The sequence below is a fragment of the Typopeltis vanoorti genome, chromosome 2, assembly GCF_054136105.1.
Source record: "Typopeltis vanoorti isolate ZY-2024b chromosome 2, IOZ_Tvanoo_1.0, whole genome shotgun sequence".
Taxonomy (NCBI): Eukaryota; Metazoa; Arthropoda; class Arachnida; order Uropygi; family Thelyphonidae; genus Typopeltis; species Typopeltis vanoorti.
The window spans coordinates 70,711,132-70,727,784 of NC_143550.1; the positions used below are offsets into that span (position 1 = coordinate 70,711,132).

Genomic DNA, 16,653 nt, shown 5'->3' on the forward strand with positions numbered 1-16,653 from the left:
ATTGTCAGCTGTAAAGCATTGAAAACACCTACAAGATATTTCATATTTCATTAAGGTGATATACTGATAAGGAAGAAATAATTTTTTTTCAAGAGATTAGACAAAAACAATAAAATTTATCTCTGATTTAAAAACTAATTCAAACGGTGCAAAGTGTTCACGCATGAGTGTGATTACTGCAATCAATGAGTGTACGTTTATACTATCAATATCTCTTGGAAATTTCTACGGAGAAATATAAATAAATATTAAGAATGCAAAAATAATATATCATGTTATAACACAAGTACAGTATATGGTTTCTAATTTGCATTTTCTGGACAAAAAAAAATGAAAACAAAAGAGAAAGACACGATTTTTGTTAGTGTGGGTTTTTATTATACAAACAAACAAGCATGACCGTTCTTCATTCAGGTAGTTGCCAGTATCACGTAATCCAAAAGCAATTTCCATCAAGTGAAATATTCAGAATGGACATCCAAGATCTATTTTATTTGAAACAGTAGATGGACTGCTTTGTAAATGAATGTGTTCATACATACTTTGGGATTATATTTCTTTCTCACCATAAAAGCTTAAATAAATGATTCGAAATAAGACCAGACCACAAAACTACCCCCAGAATATTACTTTCATATCTGAGAAATTTCAGGAAATGTATTTGAAATTAGTTGAATTGCTCTCTTGAGCAATTCAACCAATCTTCATCTTTTTCTCTGTCACATTGCTCTATTGTTGTTGTTGTTGTTGTTGTCTTGTCCTTTGAAGAGTCTTAGATGTTTCCGTGTGCTCCTTGTACTGCTTTGGCTATGTCTGTGATTTTGTTTGTATAGAGCTGTTGTTCAGGATTAGGATATATTTCTTGCAAGGCTGCTGTAATTGCTGGAGAGGTAAAGATGTGAGTGGGTGTCAGTTCAGTATTGGGGCAGTTGTTGCAGTTTCTATATGTTCTCGTATCATCTGTATTGATCTTCATTCCTCTATAATGTCCTGTTCGTAGTCTTGCTATCGTGGTGGAGATCCTTCTGTCAGCACTAATCTCGGGAATTTGATGTTGTATCACTGACTTCAGTGGAATTAGTTTAGCTTTTGCTAGTGCATTGGCATCAGTAAGAGTTATCATATGAGTTTCTTGGTTGAGTTCTCTGGCCTCTTTTGCTAATTTATCAGCTGCTTCGTTGTGATCAATGCCTACATGAGCAGGAATTCATTGTAAAATGGAACTTTTACCAAAACACTTTCGTTGATTTAAGAGTTTATGGATGTCTTGTGTGAGCTTGGTATTGCCATTTTTGATTGCCTCCATAGCTGATCTTGAGTCACTGTAAATTATAATTCCTTCAGATCGTTGAGATGATGATAGATTTAAGTAGGCTTCTAGTGCTTTATTTATTGCGTAGAGTTCGCTGGTAAAATTGGAAGCGATTCTCCCAGATTCAACTTTTATTGAAAGTTTTTCACCTTTCGGGAGTAGAAGGAGAACACCAGTGCCTCCATTAATCATATTGGTGTCTGATGATCCATCGGTATAACAAATAACCTGTTTGGAGGATGAAAGAAGGTTGATAGTATTTAGGCCTTTTTCTTTGAGCATTTCTTTTGGTTCTTTTTTTGTAGAGTTTGGTAAGGTTTAGATGTATGGAGGTATTTGAATGTAAAGGACTGGAAAATAGAGGTTCTTTGTTTATGTGGGCATTTAGCTGATCAAGACCTATTTCTTTCCTGATAGTGTCATCATATTGTAAAGTTGATGATCTGTGAAGTCTGCATTTTTGGTTCCAATGTTCCTAAGTTTTTAGGGAGATATGATCACTTTGGTAGCTTCTGATATTATTTATGAATTTTATGGTGGCAAATTTTCGTCTGTCCTCCAGCAAGTCAAGCTCACATTCCTGTTAGGCTCTGATGTCGTTAGTGGATGAGACTGCACCAATGATAATCTTGGATGCTTTTGCTTGAATTTTGTTTAATTTTTTCTTTACCGATGTGGCCGAAGGTGACCAGATAGCTGCTGCATATTCCGTTATTGGCCTTATTAGTGTAGTGTAAGTAGTTTTGAGGATTTTTGGCTTTGCGTCCCAATTTGTTCCACAAAGCCTTTTCAGTGTATTTAATTTTTTTAGAGCTCTGTTGGAAGTGTTAGAGTTGTGTTGTGCAAAACGTAATTCCTGATCAAACGTAATACCAAGGTATTTTGGATTTGTGACTTTTTCAATTAGCTTGTTGTTGATCATGACTTTGGGATTGTAGGAATGTCTATTATTCCTGTCTGTACTAAAAGTACTTAGTTTTGTTTTGTCTGGGTTAATTTTGAGCTTAAGTTCGTCTGACCATTGCTCTATTTCTTTCCTCTCTGTTCTTCCACGGGGCACTATTCAGTTGATCTAGCATTTATTATCCTCACGGAGGTAGCAAGGATTTCTTCCCCGAAAGTGGGACTTTTCATCCCACAAAACAGATAAAATACTCAAAATATACGCAGTTAACATATATAATACATCAGCCTCATAACCTTAGCTCTTTCGGACTTGATAATTAACTAGTCACTATTTACATACACTATAGCTTCATACACAAGACAGCCTGTGACTAGTCGTGTGCGACAAGGATCTGTTCTTGGACCACTGCTGTTTAATTTGTTCATTAATGATATAGGAAAGGATCTGAGAGGAAAGTTCATTTGTTTGCGGATGATGCGAAGTTGGGTAGGGCAATGGTGATTGCGGATGACGTCAAAATTTTGCAGGATGATTTGGATAGATTGGAAGTCTGGGCTAAGGAGAATGGATGTCAATTTGATGTGGCAAAATGTAAGGTTATGCATTTTTGGGTGAAAAGATTGGCGGCAGTTTACTGCATTGGTGGAACTGTGCTCCAGGAAATTGATGAGGCACGAGATTTAGGAGTGTTGGTGGATAAGGAATTGAAATTTAGAGGACACATTGCAAAAGTGGCCAAATCAGCTCATTAAAGCACTTGGTTGCTGAAGAATACGTTGACAAGCAGAGACAGGCAGGTTATTGTTCCTCTGTATCGAGCCTTGATAAGACCCCATCTCGACTACTGTGCCCAGATTTGATCACCTAGGTTTCTTCTTGATGGAAAGGAGGTGGAGAGGATCCAGGGGCGAGTGACCAAGATGATAGCAGGTCTGTGGAATGAACTTTATGAGAACAGGTTGAGGATTTGTGGGTTGCAAAAATTGGTCGATAGGGGGAGGAGGGCATATATGATTCAGACATTCAAATTACTGAAGGGTTTCTATAAAATTAATTCAGAAGATGTTTTTGAGAACAAGGCTGGTTGTGAAATCCCCAAGTATTTACCCATTCAGACAGTGTATTCAAGTCGTCTTGCAAAGCTACAGCATACACACTACTCTGATAGCTCAGCTCAACTTTGCATCATCTGCAAACAACTGCACATCACAATTCAGACCTCTCCAGATATGATTTACATACAAATTAAACAGCAATAGACCCACAACAGACCCTTGAGGTGCACCACTAGTAAGTTTCCTCTTCTGAGATATCGCTCCTCCATAGACAACTCGCTGATACCTATCAGACAACCAATCTCCAATCCAGTGAACCAATCTACTGTTCAGCCCCATCCGTTCCAGTTTAATTACCAGCTTGCCATGTGGCAATTTATCAAACTGCTTTGCAAAATCTAAATATACCACTGTATATGCAATACCCTTAACCAACGCATTTCTCACTTTATTATTATATTATTATTATATTGCAAAGAGGTGTTTAGCATTTTACGTACAAATGTCTAAGTGTAAAAGTCCACTGATCTGAATGAAAAATTAACAATTAAAAATCAGTTTTTTTGAACTCCATATCGATGTAATTGAAACTAGATCAGCATTTTAAAACATCTTTAAAATTGTATTATGTACAGTATTTTATTTTTATTTCATTTCATTTCATGTTTATTTATTTATTTTTGTTGTAATGGATCTTCATGCATTGCGCAATGTTGATATTACGGTATCCATCATGTTTTCGTTCCCTCTCCCCCGAAGATATGGTCACTTTACTATCATCATAATACTATCAACTATATTATCAACATACGATAACTATATTTATTATAATTTATTACCTCTGTAATTCCGTAGAGCATATTAAAATATTGTGTAATCAGATTGAAGTATATCATATATACTTATCAATAATAATTAAACGTATAACAAAAAAAAACATATTTCGTATCAAATTTTAGAAGTGCTAGCTGATTTTAGTCCAAGTATTAGTGATAACTTGAAAGCATAAATGATATATTTTTCCTAGATAAGATGCTGCTTTTTTTCTCATTGTTAAAACATTTACATTGGATCAAAATATAGGTGACTTTTTAACAGACCATGGACTCTGTCAAACGACTTTTAGATAATTAACTAATCTAATGAGAATAGTGATTGCTTGTCACAACAGCTGTGATAGTGTTTCCATCAGTCTTTATGTTCTTGTCTAGCAGATATCTCTTCAAACACGACAGTACTGCCTTAAGTAAAGATGCACCTGATATGACTTGTCTGAGATTACCAGTTTCCCTAAACTTCCGGAATTCTGCGTCTGCCAGAAATAAGTCTATCTCTCTCTCTCTCTCTCTCTCTCTCTCTCTCTCTCTCATTTCGTGTGTCAAAAATTATCAAAAGAAGAAGCAGAAGAGAATGGGTTCATCCATAAATTACAGAATGCTTTTGGTAGTGATAAAAAATGGATTCTTAATAATAGTAATTGAAAGAATCTTATGAGAGGGATGGGATATAAACATCCAAAAAATAGCATTATGTAATCAATGGATGATTCATTCCAGGAAATTATCTGAAGGAACAAAAATCACTTTCCTGGAACTTTTTTCCTTACATGGATATATTTGAAGATCTCCTCTCTCCCCAAATATTTTTAATGAAAATATCTCGACTTTTCGAAATATTTTCTTCTATATTTTAACAAAAATTTCACTCCTACTAATTCATCTAAAAATGTTATATTTCCTCATTGATTCCAAATTAGAATAAAAATATTTTATTATAAACAGAAATATTACAGAATTAGATATGTACATGTAACTGACAATGCTTACATATCTGAATCACAGTTCACTTTAATTTCATTTGTTGTTGTTGTCAACTGCTTCCCAATTTTACAGTAATCTCTTTTATTTAGCTACTGTGGATCAGTTCAGTAAAATGAATTCAGTTTTCACAACTAATTACAGTTAATTCAACTTCTTTGCAATTGTCTTTCTTAATTATAAAATAAGAACAGTCAAGAAGTTTTTGTATGAACAAATAATTCAATTGTCATAAGACAATGTGGTGTGTCTAGTATATCTAACAGTCTTCTGATAAATATTGTCGAATAATAGAAAATACAATCTAAAGCAGCCAGAAAGAAAACAAAAATTCCATCTCATTGCAATTTGTTAATGTTCCACCGATATATGAATCCAGGTAGTTCTTACAGAAAAATGAAACCTGAAATAATAAAAGCTAAACTTGTTACAATTTTAATATTGGAATATCTGGAAAAGTAACACAATAATAAGGATGACAAGAAAATTAATTCCTTCAAAATTTATATAATCTTGTAAACAATGCATTTTTATAAGCGATAGATGCAGAAATCACTGATTAAAAAAAAAAGTCAGGCAATCAAATATCTTTGGTAATTGATAAAAGACCAGCTTACGTCCACACAAATGTTAGCTTTAATTCCATTATTTAAAGCTCTTATTTGGGTGGCTTCAGTTCATTAGAATTATCCTAATAAATAAAACAAAATCACTGATTTGCTTTTGACGTTGATCAAAAGCTTTATTCGTAATTTTTGTATCAGATTTGATAAATGGATTTAAGCAGGATGGCTATCTAATAATAGTATATTTGCATTACTTCTTTATTTGTTTTATCTTGAAAAAAATCGTGTTTATTGTAATTGTTCTATGCTGATATATTGCACTCAAACGATTTTTATGGTTCTTCTCTAGCTTGTAATTTATGATATTGTGCAAAATCTCCAGATCATCATTATCCAAAATGGCACAGAAATTTTGCTGTACATCACTAACTATTATGGTCTCCGTTAACACACATGAATAGAGTCATTATTTGTATAGCATTTAGGCATTAGAATGATTCAAGTTTCCTAAAATATACTTCACCTCTGTAGTTTTTTTTCTTTATATTAATTTTTATTTTTAGTTATATTCATGAATTCTGTTTTTTTATTATGGTTGAATTATTGTATTATTTATTTATTTCCTTTCTAATCTAATAAAATATAATTTTTCTCCTGCTTGTGACATCAACAAAACAAAATAACATTTAAAAAATAAAAACGTTATTCTGTTCTCTCTCTCTCTCTCTCTCTCTTTAACCATACAGCTGCACTGATAATGATCTCATGATTATTCATGAGATAATGAAAAGTCTAGGAATAATAAATTTTGACGTGACTTTTTCCGTTTTAATTGCGATTGTAATGTTTTCAACGGAGGTCACTATCTTTTATCATGTTTTTATTCATAATTGTACACTGTGTTAATCGAAATGTAGCCTTCTTCCAGGTTACTTCTTTCACGAATGAAAAGCCCTTCTACTCCTATATGACACTGACTAACTCAGTTGCAGTTGAAGAACTGTTCTGAAGGTTTCTAGACAGCATTTGAACCAACGTCTCTTTTATTGCAAATGCGAGATGTGCTCATGATTTCGCTACGGAGACATTTAGAAAAAGAAGCAAAAATGAATATATGTTCCTACAATCTCTCCTAATAATTACATCTTACATGATTACTAAAAATATTTTGATTATGTATATCTTCTTATAGTCAATAATTAAAACTTTAAATGTCTGAATTATAATTATTTTTCTGAAATAATTATAATATATACAAAAGAATAATTAGAATTCTGCAAATCCTTCTGAAAATAATTCTAAAAATTGGAAGAATAACAGGACGTTGCGCCCTTCGATTGGAAAATGCCTGAGTTCGATTTCCGTCGTGATGAGAGGAATCTTTATATGAGCTTTCTCAATTGAAGATAAGCTAGCCGCTCTTGTACTGACGTAGAAGGATTTTTCTATAAGAAACTCGATTTATTCATCTCACATACAAGCCAATCGGCCAAACTAACACACGGCATTTACAGGCATAAAATATCATTGGTGGTCGTGGCCAGAAGACTGCGTTGTGATTTTAGTATTGTTGTTGTGTGCACAGTTGGATGATTAGGGATGGGAGACGAGGGTTGTGTAGTGGAGTTATTGTGCCTTCCTACGATCATTCCTTGGACTCTTTTCGTAATAATAGTAATAGTAATAATCCTTTCTTAAAAATTAAAACACACCAAAACGGCAAATCCATGGTTATAGTAAGAAATAATTTTACTAGTTTTATTCTATATGCAGCAAATTTGTCAAATATACTCTCTCTCTCTCTCTCTCTCTCTCTCTCTCTCTCTCTCTCTCTCTCTCTCTCTCTCACACACACACACACACACACACACACACTTTTATATATATCTTAAATATTTTCTTCCCTTTTACTTATGCAAATCGCGACTTTGTTGCAGTAATAATTTATTTATGTTTCTTCTTCACCATTTCGTCCAATTTACTTTACCTTTCTTCAAGATATACACGAAAACAGGCATTTAATTTCTTCTTTTCAGTATCGATCTCTTTGATTAGGTCTTTCTCTAAAACGATTTCCTGAAATATGTTAATGAATAATTTAATTATTTTCTTAAAAAGAGTATATTACGTCAAATGAACATGTATAATTAATAAATGGTATTTAAATTCTGGAATTTTACATATATCTACTCGTAAATACGGTAAAATACATATAGATAAAAACAGCCAAAATACAATGCATCGTATTACATTAATATACTGTATATATTTCAGAAATGTTTGTGATCCCTACTTTAGTAGTTGACTCAATTTGTTATTTGTGTAGAGATTATGAATCTTCATATAAACTTGTATGATTTTAATGATTTTATCATTTTATTTTTCATAAAATCCAATCATGATAAAATTTACAGGTGATTTGTCTAACGTGTAAAATATATCATTGCAATCAAAGACAAACTGGAAGGGACGTATGACTGATCAATATGGGTCCTCGAAAAATTTGGAGTGCACCAGTTTAAAAAGGTGTTGCACGAAAGTCACTGAAATAAAATTTTCATTTTCATATTTTATATTCCATGATAAAGATAATCTTCGCATTAAATAAAAAAAATAACAGGACGTGCTTTGAACAACAGCAGGTTTTTCATTCTATGGTAGTTACATCTTTGAGTTGGAATGTTTTATTTTTATCATCATCATCATCATGAATTTCAGGATTTGTACCCTCAAGGGGTATTCAGGTATTATGATAACACAACATGATTAAGTTTACTTTATTATTAATATCAAATCAACAATTTTGATCGAAATCAGTCCAAATGCTTACTAGTGAGCAGGCCAATATTGTTATAAGCCTCTTCTAAGGCTCTTCAGACTGAATCAATACTAGATTCAGTCAGAAGTGCCTTAGATATTGATATTCCTCGTTATCACCTAGATATCAATATCTAGGTGATAACAATATCACCTAGATATTAATATTCCTCTGGGTCTCTTTCCTGCCATCTTGGCATAACCACCTGTTTTGCTAACGTTTCCTCCACCATTCTGTTTAATTTGCCATACCACCTTAGATTAGCTCTGCTAACACATTCTTGAATGTGTTATAATGTCAAGTTCCTTTCTAATATCTTCATTTTGCCATTGATGCCATCGGTTAACTTCCCTAATTTTTATCTGAACCCTCATATTTGTGGTCTCTAGTCTTTGATCCAGTGCTTTATTTCTAACAGAACTCTTAGATCCATAACTTGAAACTGATTTGAACACTGTTTTGTGTACTGTTGGTTTGGCGAATTTCTCTCTTATTTCATAAAATTTATTCAGCTAGCTTGCCACAACACCAACTTTGCTAATTCTATTATCTCTTTCCAAATTTCATTTGTCATCTTCACTAAACACTTAACCTAAAAATATGAAATAATTTATGCAACTATACAACTATTGTGTATAGTTGTATGCTCCAGAAGATGATCTTGACATAAAGGTCGAAACGTCGAATGTAGATTTTAGTTATATTAAAATAAGTTTTTTTATTCAAACACGGTAGTTGTCTCCATAATTTTCAAAAATGCATTCGGATCACCGTGTAAGCTTAAAAGAAAGGATGAATTAATTTACTTGTTCTGTAGGCTCTGCATTCAGAATGCAGCTGAAAGTTTCTATGTTCCTACCTATTTTCGTAGTTTTGGTCTTTTTATTGCTGAATATCATGCCAAATTTATTATATCTGTTGTCATCAATTTAGTTATAGATTCCTGGAGACTTACAATAAATGTGTTTAGATGATCAACATCATCTGCATAAAGCGAAGTACTAAATTTGACATCTCCAATTCTCATATCAGGCTTGATGCCACTTTCTTTCATAATGTGATCATATAGATGATGAATAAGATGATATAGATGGTGATAATATGCATCCTTGTCTTACCTCTGATTTGACGTCAAACCATCTTCCAGAATTTCCATCAATTCTAACTGTTGATATACAACTTAAATATAGACTATGTATTGCTCTGTATAATGTTCCATACAGGTTGTCAAAATCTGATCTTGACAATCTGTATTCGGCCTGAACCCAACTTGTTCTTCTCCAAGTCTCTCTTCCACATCTTTCTAAATCTTTTAAGTATGATTTTATAAATCTTACCTGGAATACTACTAGAGAAATTCCTCTGTAATGCTAACATTCAGCTTTATTTCTTTTTTATAGATGAATACTATGAGAGCTCTAATTCAAATCATCAGGCGTTGTTTAGAAGAATACATAATATGTCCACATAATGGACAACAGAAGTCATAGGTTTTAGAGTATTTTGAATATTCAGCAAATATAAGAAGCTAAATGAAACCTTTGGGGGATTACTTCACGTGGCTTCATCTACAGTAATAATCTATTGTAGTAATCATTCTTCCACCATAATGTTAGTAAGGCCACACGATAATTCTGACATCTGACACTGCTCACTTTATTCAACCATTCAATATGTATTCAATATTTGCATAAAATTATTGAATTATCGTAGAACGTTTTTGTGTAGAACCGATATGGAAAACGAACTTCTTTGTTTTTTAAAATAAAAATCGCCTGTGATTCTGCAAATAAATCAAATCAAATGAGTTTTTCATGTGAACTGTATGCCTTTGAAAATTAAAAGGATTTTAATTTTTAACGCAGTAAAAAAAAAGCTTTTTCTATTGAATTCATCTTTCTCTAATCTTGAAAACAATGAAAATAGAAATGCAATTTAATTCAGTATGTTATTTTAAAAGCCTTACTTTACACACACACACACACACACACACACACACACACACACACACACACACACACACACACACACACACACTAGCAATTGTTTCTTCTTTATCCAATAAATACTACGCCTGATCAGCAGGTGTGGTATTCTGGAGTTGAGATGTAGTATCATATTTTGAAGAGTTATATTATTTATATCAATAATTTATCACTCGCCTTCTTATCCTATAAATCACCTGATGAGTTCTGTGATTTTTAATTACAGTCGATAGATTCACTTCCTACATCTCTATATGAAAGTTTGTAGCAATAAAAGAAACATTCGAATACCCGAATGTGCTGGGGAAAATAATCCACCCAACGAATCACCATACGAAGTACTAGAATGTGCATTGTAACTCATCTGGAAGGAATAGCTAAGAAAATCAGCAGGACTTTTTTTAAAATTATATTTCTACTAAAACCATGCACGTAACTGCATAAAAACTCTGTAATCCTTTTGTGTGACCAATTTACTAACAGTATTGTATGCAGTAGTGTAGAGAGCGCAATGAACTGTTGACCACTTCATTCAAAAATGATAATATTAGTAATGATCTGAATTTTCTTCTGGTAGGAATTACATGCGCTCCGGTATATTTCATTCTTCTCTGAGAGTTCTGCATCATCCCAAACATAGCTATGACTTTTATCCTACCAGATGCATGCTATGATGGTCAATCTCTCCTAAACCTGTAGTCCTTTATTATTATAAACACTATATTATTCTTAAGTGAGGTTAGAATGGTTCTTCAAGCGGTGATTATTATATATCCTATTCACTACACTACAATATCCATCCTATTCACTACACTACAATATCCATATCTAAATTATACAATCGCGTACGCCTGATACAGTGCATTATGAGGCAACAAGGATTGTCACCAATATCAACAAAATGGCATTGATCTCCTCCTTCTCCTCCTCCTCCTCCTTATACTTATATTATGCCTAGTAGCCTGTTCCGTTCGTATTAGGCATGACTTATTACGATTTGAAACCGCAACCGCCTCGAGGATAAGGTGGTTAGCTCCATGCCCCGTGGTGTGCCCTATGTCTGTAGGTGTGTTCAGGCCGGTTTGCCTGTTCTGTGGGACGAAAAACCCGAGTTTCTGGGTGGAAAAAAATCCCTACCTCCATATGAGACCTGCTAACTTATCTGTAGTCGAAAGAGACCAAATAAAGGTTCCTGACGTCTTGGACTTGAATCGAACCCAGGTATTTATGGTATCGTTATTCATATTTTTGTTCAATAAATACAGATTATATCATTTTATTTACCATTGGTTTAATTACCTCTTGTTCTTTCATAGTCCTCTTCGTAAGCCCTATTTTGATAACTGAAGCCAATTCGTGGCATTGATGGTCTGATTGGTTCCTCATCCTCATAGTCTGTTATTTGTTGTCTTGCCTGTCTGATTATAGGAGATTTTCGGCCAACATTTTCAGGAGACTTATACGAACACTGATCGCTTCCACGTGTATAGATATTTACGGATACATTGGTCGCATCTGGGTCGCTATTCGAGTTTCGATCATCTCGTTTTGTAGGCATTTCAAGTCGTTTTCCTTCACTATAGTTGAATGTACGCGGATGGTCATACTTGATCGGATTATTCGATCGTCCGCCTTCACGGTAGTTAGAAAAACGTTCATCATCATAATTCATGGATTCTCGAACTCTTCTGCTAAAAGCACGTGGATGGTCAGATTCTGGAGCGGGATTTACTTCTCTAGAATTATATTGTCTTTCATTACGGGCGTGTGGATTTTGTCCTCTCTTCAATGGCTGCATTTCGTAACTTTCCCTTCCATTGTCCTATGGAAATAAAAACAGTTCATTGATCAGAATATAATAAGCTCACTAAATAAAAATTATAATCTTTGTTATGATCATACTAGTTAATAAAACTATTATATAGACATACTGGGAAGTAAATCCAGTAATGATAATAATAATAATAATAATCCTCGGTACTTACAGTCTCTTATAGTTCACGACCTGCTCAAATAGGCTTCCACAACCATAATTTTAAGATAATGGTTGATCATAACTAAATTGATATTTTTTGTATGTACACTGAATGTATTCTACTAGCGAGCTTTCCTAGTTAAGAAATAAAAACCCTAGTTATTTAGAGTGAACCCCCCTTCAGTATGAGAGAGGAAACTCAACTTCAGTTGAATATTCCTGATGAAGGTTAGGATTCGAAACCAGGTATACAATCAAACGGCTCATTTCACATCGAGTGGGCTATGGAGGCTCTGTCCACTGCTTATTTAGCTAGTGATATATAATTCAGTTATTACTGGCATATTATTTATCGTTATGAGGAATTTCTTACGGTTTTTATAATCTGAAGAGTTCGTTTGAGGTGCATTCGCAATATGCTTAATGCCTATTAGATTTGTTTTGTGTCCTTCTGCATATTGTTCCATGGCACTTAATAAACAGCTTTCGTTCAAACTCAGTACTTATGATTGTTACTAACAGTTGATGAGCGTTTTCAGTTTTACTGTTAATATTTTTTATTATTATTACTAATTATTATTACAAGAGCCCTGGAAAGAAAAAAATCGTTTGGCAGGGGTGGGATGTAACCACGCCTCCGAAGAGACTGGTGCCTTAAACTAGCGCCTTAGACCGCTCGGCCACCCTACCTACTCAATTCATCTTTCAAAAATTTCTAATTTGTCATTTATATCTAGTTTTATGAGGCTTCTTATCGCTTTAGACTTTTTCGATTTTTAATCAGAGATCTATCCTTCCTTTAGAAACTGTAGAGCTTAAATTCCTCACACTTGCATGTATTAGTAATACTTTATTTTTTTAGAAAAGTATTTGGGTAAATCTATGAAGTTTTGTATCTAATCTGCTTTTTCACTGGTTGACGAATTCATCTAAGCTGCAAATAGTATGAGGTTTAAGATGAGTTTTTTGAATTATCTAACCAACTTCTCTATCTAACTAATATATAAAACCATGACTAAAACGCGCTTATCGAGAAACTCACCACGCACGCACACACACACAAACACACAGAGCTTGTCTTCCCATGTAAGCTTATTTTTACTTTTCAGTGTCAAGTAAATTAAAATAATTTAAAATTCAGTATTTTTCAGCACCTTTCAAGATTCTCGAATTTTTAATTTTTTTTTTTGACATATCACAAAGCATATATTAAGAAATTTGTTTTGTAATAGGACACCCACTTTTGATATACTTACGCATATCAAACTTACTTTTCTCATATCTCATTTCCTACTGTTTAAGATAAATTCTGTTGGTGTTAAAAGTTATATAAAGACTATGTAAAGACTATACCGAATTTTTCCAGGAACTATACCTTATTATAATAATATAAAGACTTATTTGTTTTCAAATTCACATGCAATGAAGAACTCCTACCTGTCTGCAAATAACTCGAGTTGCTTTCTTCTTATGTTCTATTTCTTTCATTCTTCGTACAACGAAAACGAGCAGGATTATCTAAACGAGGGAAAAAATACTGAAAAACGCTGCAGTAGAATAAGAATATAATGAAACATATTAATAACAATCGAATGCTAGTAGGGATGAAGAAAGACAGCTTGTCGGAGAATGGGGGAAATATTTAATAAAAAAAAGTGTCTTTAAGAGCATTGGCACTTTTCAGAAGGGAGGAGTTCTGATTTATACGTTTGTAAATTCGTATAGTATCTCAAATGCAGACAAAGGCAGGTATACTGTTATTTGGGATTTAATATTGAAAATATTAAATCCCAAAATAATTCATCCACATTAAATCCCACATAATTCACCTTCAACTAAAAACTATTACAGAATTTCCTTATCGATTTGCTCATATACTGCATTATTATGTCTGTAGGTTTTAGGTCTCTCGTGTGCATATGTAAGAATTAATGTGCAAAAATATCCCTTTCCTAAAATTAGGAAGGAGAAGAAAGGGACAAAAAGAAATTTATTTGTTCGATCCTATGAGGGAAAAACAGAAGCAATCTTTGGTTGCTTATCTAGTAATCTTATGATAGCATCGCTGATAAAAACCGTCCTTTTTTTTTATTTTTTTGATGGGTGCGGAGTATAAAATAATTCGCATTTTTATACACGAACTCACGTTTATAATAGACCATAGTTTCGAGAAGGATGAGGTCCATTACTCACAGGATCGAAGAACTAGGACTTATATACCAGAGAGAAGATTCAAAATGATCCAGACACTTTTCAAATGTTAATACAATGGCTATTCTGATTTACTGTAAAAAAGTGGGATTGTCCAGCTAAGCTTTCTGATCTTGTAGTGACACGGAATATTTTTAAGACTTTATACCATACTAACAATACCTGCAGTATCTCCAATGAATGTAGTCTCGCATATAGAGTCAGATTTGTATGAGCAGAATCCAGGGTCAACAGTGTATAATAATAAAAATATTCCATGTAAACACATTTGCAAAAATTCGAAAATTAGATTTATTATATATATTCATATTCATAACAAAATTACAAACAAATACTTACATTAATAATCCAAAAAATCCCCGCTCCTTTGGATACAAAAATCGCCGATATGAAATACTTGTTCTCTAAAATAGCGGAATTCTATAGAAATGAAGAAAAAAATATTTATAGAAAATACTCGTAACATAACATCAAATGTCCTTATCTAGTATAGGGATCTCCAAACTAAGATATATACAAAGCCAACTTGGATTCCCCAGCTAAAAATGAGCGACCAAGAATTAGTTACAATCATTGTGCACGGTGATTCATATAGAACTAAACTCAAAGTTTTTGTTCTAGATTCGAAATGAATGAATTGAAACCGATCAGAGTTTTAGAAGACTTGCCTTGACATGAAGCCCGGAAATTCGCAAGCGCTTCGAAAAGAATTTGTACTGCTATTTTTAGTCTATAACAGAATTTTTGGGTACAGGTCTATATTAATCATCCTGTGTGACCCTCTTCTGTATGTGTTTTGATTTTTTCGAATAAAAGTTTTGTTCTCCGAAAGTTCATGTTCATGTACACCCATTTGCCAATATTTTTGAAAATAATTAGTAACCATTAAAATTGACTCCAATTTTCTGTTCTATCAGTGGCTCTAACATGTATTTAAGTGCTCATGGCCTTCCAAGTATCCTTGGATTTCCAAACCGTAATACGAGGATAAGTGGTTAACCCTGTTTTTCTTGTCTCTAAATCGCGTGTGTTCTACTGGATTTGTCTGTTCTGAGGGACGAAAATCCTGATTGTCCGGGAGAAAAAAAACCCACTCCTGCCGTATTAGACCCATTAACTCACCTTCAGTTTGGCTCCAATTTTACTAATTTTTATACTAAATTTGTTCGATGAAAACATTGTAATCGACAAGTGTTTATTCAAACCATATCTTTGTCGCGAGACACTACATGAGGAAGGTCCACACAGTTTGGATCCCTTTCCTTCTAATGTAGGGTTCCATGCCTTCATTCTTAATGATACTACTAAATAATAGTGGACTGTTAGGTGGTTCTATATTCTTAATATTTTTCACAAATTGCTTACATTTTTATAGTGCCTTAGAAGTGTAATGCATTCGAGTGAAAAACGCAGTAGTTGTCCTGCTGTTGAAAAGATCTAAGTTCAAATTCTGTCTAGAACGAATATCTTTTATAAGGGCTTTTCTATTAAAGATGATTTAGTCGATCTTATAAGAGGATGGAAAGAGTTTTCCTCCAACAAAGGATAATCAGCCGAAGAATACACACATGCAGTTAACTAACATAATAATAATGGTCTCGTGATCTCAGTTGGCTCTATCTAATTCTAATTAAAATAATTTCGTAATAATTACGCTGCCTAATTCTTTACCTAACACATGGATTAATCAATTTCTGGTGTTCTGAATTATAATTATATAAATATTTAAGAGTCTGAGAAAGGTCTCCACTCAAAATTCATTTAGATTTCAACGATCATGATTTTCTGATTCCAATATTTAGAATTATTTCCGAACCAATAATACATATAACAGTCACGAGGCATCGCTGTATGCAAAACCACGTCTCCCGAATAGAAACAAAAAAAAAATTCTCTCATCTCTTTGGTGTGTTAAAAAGGCTTAAAAATGTAGCGATCTTCTCATATTTTTGAAGAATTTAGAACTATTTTATTGCACGAAAAACGCATGAATCATGTGACTCCGTG

At 33.3% G+C, this 16,653-nt stretch overlaps 1 protein-coding gene across 1 annotated transcript in view; it reads right to left on the bottom strand.

Annotated features, from left to right (window-relative positions):
• Positions 1 to 5,090: 5,090 nt before the first annotated feature.
• LOC150109156 (uncharacterized) overlaps positions 5,091 to 16,653 on the bottom strand; it is a 33,041-nt gene continuing 21,478 nt past the window's right edge. The window contains exons 5-9 of the mRNA XM_090405843.1: positions 14,986 to 15,066; positions 13,873 to 13,953; positions 11,760 to 12,282; positions 7,645 to 7,733; positions 5,091 to 5,494 (exon numbers count right to left, since the gene is read on the bottom strand). Coding sequence (XP_090261969.1) covers positions 7,690 to 7,733; positions 11,760 to 12,282; positions 13,873 to 13,953; positions 14,986 to 15,066 — 729 coding nt within the window. The 3' untranslated portion in view covers positions 5,091 to 5,494; positions 7,645 to 7,689. The remainder of the gene's footprint in view (positions 5,495 to 7,644; positions 7,734 to 11,759; positions 12,283 to 13,872; positions 13,954 to 14,985; positions 15,067 to 16,653) is intronic.